This window comes from Grampus griseus (assembly GCF_964374135.1).
Source record: "Grampus griseus genome assembly, chromosome: 11".
NCBI classification, from domain to species: domain Eukaryota; kingdom Metazoa; phylum Chordata; class Mammalia; order Artiodactyla; family Delphinidae; genus Grampus; species Grampus griseus.
This window is the reverse complement of record NC_139005.1, coordinates 38033440-38038739: the sequence shown is the minus strand read 5'-3', so window position 1 is coordinate 38038739 and position 5300 is coordinate 38033440. Positions and strand designations below refer to the sequence as shown.

General features: G+C 48.0%; 1 protein-coding gene across 1 annotated transcript; it reads right to left on the bottom strand.

The window, feature by feature from the left end:
• Positions 1–288: 288 nt before the first annotated feature.
• PCED1B (PC-esterase domain containing 1B) lies at positions 289–1924 on the bottom strand. Its single transcript, XM_082666335.1, has one exon. The coding sequence runs from the start codon at positions 1875–1877 to the stop codon at positions 558–560; it is 1320 nt and encodes a 439-aa protein (XP_082522461.1). The 5' UTR covers positions 1878–1924; the 3' UTR covers positions 289–557.
• Between the last annotated feature and the right edge of the window lie 3376 nt (positions 1925–5300).

Sequence of the window (5300 nt, the reverse complement as noted above, 5' to 3'; positions counted from 1 at the left end):
TGTAAATGTTAGTTAAATTTTATGTTTTTAGTTTTCTCAGTTCTGAAATTCCATGATTCTTCGAGAATCTCTGGAAAATATCACCACAAAAAGTTAAAGTTCTTTTATTTATTTGTAAGGAATCAGATCCATTTTATGGAAACCCTTTAGAGAAATTCCATTTTGAGTAGTTTATCAAGGGGCCGTAACTCTACAGCAGATACTGTCCCTGCTCTTATGAAGCTAAGTGTTCAATGGAAGGGAGAGGCACCATTAAATACAGACTCACAAAACCCACAACGACTTTTATGAAACAACTTGTTAATTTCAATTTTATATTTACAAAAAGACAAAGAGAATAGGCAGTGGGGAGGCAGGAATGATGCCTGGTTCCCCCTCGCAGAGTGCAGAGTGCAGTGAGAAGCGACAGCCAGCAAGAATAGGTCAGACTGCCCTTCCCTGCCATTATTGATAACAGCAATGGACCAAAGGCTTCAGTTAACAAGGTCAGTCTGTCTGGGGAGAGTCGGACGATCTGTCCAGTCCATGTGCATGAGGAGGAAGGCACCCAAGTCAGTCTATTGAGGCCTTGGCTCTCTATAGGCTGGGGCCCTTCTCTTGGAATTTCTGGGCCGCCCTCTCCAGGGCAAGTAGGGGCCACGGGGACAATACCGGGGAAAACCCCTATGGACCACAGGGGCCCGCTGCTGATAACAGGGTTGGGGGAAGGGGGGCCTAGGCGGCTGGGGACTAAACATAAAGTCACCATCGAAGGCAAATTCTGTCTGGGTAGATGGGAGAATATCTGAATGGAAATGGTTCAAGGAGAACTGATCCGATTGGAAAGGACGGTCTGAAGAAAAATCGGCATCTTGGGGACAGACAAGGAACGGGGGTGTCACCTGCTGAAGGGGGATGGGACGGGGTTTTGGGGGCAGAAGTGGGAACTGGGGTGGGCGGGGAGATGGCGTGGGGAGCAGGGGGCAGCACCCAGGCGGAGGCAAGGGTCGGTGCGGAGGAGGGAAGGCCGGTTGATCTCTGCAGGCCGGACGCTGCCTCTCAAGTCTCCGGCCAGGTCCTCCCCTCGCGGGGCCATCCTTGATGCACTTGCCCACTGGGTCACGCTGGGGCAGCTCCACCCCCCAGGCGTCGGCCACGTGGGCCAGCAGAAGCTGGGAGAGATGCCGGTGCGCTCGCTCGTTCCAGTGCACCCCGTCGGGCTGCAGGTACTTCCCTGTGTGGCGGCGGAAGTGGAAGTGCAAGTCCAGCACATCGAAGCCGTGCTTTTGGGCCTCGACAGAGCTGTAGAAGTTGGCCTCAATCACGTTGGTTTTCAGTGTGGAGGCCGCGGGTCGGAGCTCGGGCGGGAGGAAGCCGCTATTGATGTTGTTGCCCACGGGCATGGCCGTGTTCCAAACCAGGAGGCACGACTCGGGCAGCACCTGGCGCAGGCGCCCAAACAGGCTCTCCAGGTTCTGCAGGTAGTTCGGCCAGGAGTCCTCCCCGTACCTGGTGAGGTCCCAGAGGCAGGAGTTCATGATGACCAGGTCCGGGTCGTGCTCACCCGAATGCAGCTCCTCCAGGATGGCTTCCAGGTAGTCGGAGTACACGCGCGTCAGGAAGTAGAAGCGCACCAGGTGCTGGCCGGAGCAGAACTGGCGCACCTCGCGGTAGTGGGTGCCGTTATGCATGCGGCCCTGCTTGCCCCCCTGCACCAGCTCGTCCTGCTCGAAGCTGTACTCTCCCTTGGCCTTGAGCTGGCTGAGTGTGAGCAGACAGTCCTTCTGCAGCAGGAGCACCAGGTCCTTGTACACGGCCCTCTGGACCGAGTCTCCCAGGATGACCACGAACTTGTTGTGAAGTAGCTGCCGTACTTCGGAGGCGAGCAGGTGGACCATGACGCCCGGGACGCGCCGCCTAGCTCCTTTCTTTCACTCGGTGGCTCTGCAGATGGCTAGGACAGAAGGAGAGAGCATATGGGAAGGGTCCACCTCGGGCAGGACGGTTTGGGAGGGCCCGGGGACGGGGATGGAACTTTAGCCTGGGGCACCTGCAGGGGCGGGGCTCCGCTACCGTCAGCCCGGAAGGAAGGGAGCCTGGAGCCAGAAGCCCTGGTTGGCCTGCACGCAGTTTCTGCCTGAGACGTAACTCTGAACACCCAGGAAACCCAGGTTCTACCTGGCCGGGGGGTGGGGGTGGGGGTGGGGGTGGGGGCCCTGCCCTCCCGGGCTGGAGGTACAACCACCACAAGATACCCCACCACCGGCCTGGAGGCCGCCCAGAAGTCTGACAACTGGAGAATGGTTAGGCAAATTTTGCAGCTGTTAAATACTGAGGATTATATCAAGCAAGAACATGGAGAGTGTGATATATACTGTTAAGTTGAGGAAGTTACCATATGTGTGCCCCATTTCCCTGAAATGGTATAAAATAGATATGCATAGATCACACTGAAAGAAAATAGGCAAAAAACAGTTTTTAATAGGACAGTAGGATTATGGGTGACTTGCCTCCCCCTCCCCTTTTTGTAAATATACTTTATATAGTCTTAAATCAATTTTAATAACTTAAAAGGAATTTAATGAAATGCAACAGGCTGCGGAAAGGAAGAGCACATATGCCAGGTATTATTAAAAACAGATTTCTTTTACAAGCGAGCAACTGTTTCTTATTGATGGGACTTGTAAGAAATAAATAAAATTGGAAATAATTCACGTGTGTTTCAGCTGTAATATTCTTAGTGTTTCATTTGAAGATCAGAATATGCCAACCCCAAATATGCTTTGGCATAAGAAATATTTTAGCTAAAGGCCACTGAGAATCAATAGATACAGGAAGAGTTCTCCGCCCTCCCACTATGAACCTAAAAGCAGGGCATAAATTTCCTTTTGAGGAAGGTGCCCCTTCCCCCAGCAAGGAGAGAAGAGCCAAGGAAGAAGACAGTGAATTGTCAACCCCGAGATGAGTCTGCATAAACAAACCTTACTAAAAGAGCCCTTATTTTCCATTAGTACCCCCATAAATCCCTTCCCCACAATTTATCATCCCTTGAAACTCATACCCTTTGTTCTTTGTTAAAATGGTATGGAAGCCCGGGCTTCCCTGCTGGCGCAGTGGTTGAGAGTCTGCCTGCCGATGCAGGGGACACCGGTTCATGCCCCGGTCCGGGAAGATCCCACATGCCGCGGAGCGGCTGGGCCCGTGAGCCATGGCCGCTGAGCCTGCGCGTCCTGAGCCTGTGCTCCACAACGGGAGAGGCCACAGCAGTGAGAGGCCCGCGTAACAAAAAAACACACAAAAAAAATCCCAATAGTGTATAAGCCCAAGTTTCACCGCTTCTTTGAGTTTCATTCCTTTTCTGTGAACTTTTATGCACATAAATATTAACAAAAATTGTGTGCCTTTTCTCCTGTTAATCTATCTTTTGTTAGTTTTATTCACAGGGCCCCAGACACTGAACCTAAAAGTGTAGAGGAAAAGATTTTTCTTCCCCAGTTACACTGAATAAAACGTCAGAAGTTGTGAAACTTGTCTTCAGAACTTCAGATCGAGTTTATTTCAAGCTGCCATTTACAGCCATATCCACTAATGAATAAAAGGTGGAAACACACTAAAATACTACTGGCAAATCTCACATGGGGAGGAACATGACATCCACTTCACACACTTACACAGAAGCTGTTAAAATCTGCTGTGGCTTGCTATTCGCAGGCTCTCATGCATTAGTAAACATTTTAATAGGTGTAAATTACACATCTGGTTTTTTAAAGCTATACTATTTGTGGTTTTAAATGGGTATGAGTACAAAAATAAAAACATGAAGATGGATGGAGTACAAAAGTGCTCCACTAAGAGAACAGTTTAAAATATTGGCTTACATGAATCTTCATTTAAATGTTTTTGCTATCAGATAAAAAGCTTCAAACTAGGCTTTTGCTCATTGTGGTACAACAAAATAAAACATAATTAAGCAAACTCCAGATCCCCTTGGGGCTCAGGCATGTTCACTAGTTTATATTCATTTATTCATCCAACTTACACTAAGCACTGACTAAATGCTCCACATGGAGCATATAAAAATGAATAAAACCTGGTCTCGCCCTTCAGGAGCAGATCACGTATATTCATTGGTAACTGTAATAAAAAGTTGAAAGTGCTAAGTGCCATGAAAACAGAATGAGCAGGTGCGGTGGACTTTCAGGGGTCTTTGTGAACAGGATTACTCTACCCTAGACCCAAGTCTCCAAAGTGCAAAGTGAAGGGGAAAACCTTTCCCAGTGTTTTCAGGGCTCCCATGCCACCCCAGCTATATGTGCCCTCTCTGGGCTGGACTCTTGTCATATTCTGTTCTAGTCCCCTAGAGCAGCAGTCCCCAACCTTTTTTGGCACCAGGGACCGGTTTCATGGACACAATTTTTCCATGGACGGGGCGAGGCTGGGGATATGGCACAGGCGGTAATGCGAGCAATGGGAAGCGACGGGGGGAGCAGCAGATGAAGCTTCGCTCACTCACCTGTCACTCATCTCCTGCTGTGTGGTCTGGTTCCTAACAGGCCTCGGACCTGTACCAGTCCACAGCCTGGGGGTTGTGGACCCCTGCCCTAGAGTAGAGGACATCATCCCCTTCCACTGGAGTTCCCTCCCCTAGGCTGGCAGATGGGATAACCCAGCGCTCTCTCCTTCAGTGGTACTGTGTTTACACGGCCCAGTGCATTCCTTCTCTGAGTATGAAGTCTCTAGAGCTGAACTCACAATGTGAGTCAAATCCGCTACTTAAAAGCTGTGGAAAACGGAGGCTCTTAAATATACTGGTGAAGAGCATTGCTTTTAGAGCCACACTATCTGGGTTTGAATCTCAGCTCTTCTTTTTGCTAGTTCTTTATCCCTGGGCAACTTATTTAGCCTTTCTCTGCCTTAATTTTCCTCATCTGTAAAATGGGACTTTTAGCACCCACTTCAGAGATTTGATCTGAAGATTAAATATAAAGTGGTTAGAACAATGTCCTGACAAATAGCATGAATGACTATTTCTAATAGTCATAATTATAATTATATACACAATATATAATATTATATTATTATATAATATAATATTGTATTATATATTATTATATATATAATTATAAATATTATAATCAATAATAATTCATTGAGCAAGTTTCAGAACACCCGGTTAATCATCTGTAAAAGGGGGTTACAATATTTGTGCCGTTTGTCTAGCAGGGTTCTGTGAAGATAAAATGAGAAGAAGCAAGTGAAAGATTTTGAATAAAGCAAAATTAACATTTATTGGACAGCTACCAGATGCCAAGTGCTTTGTA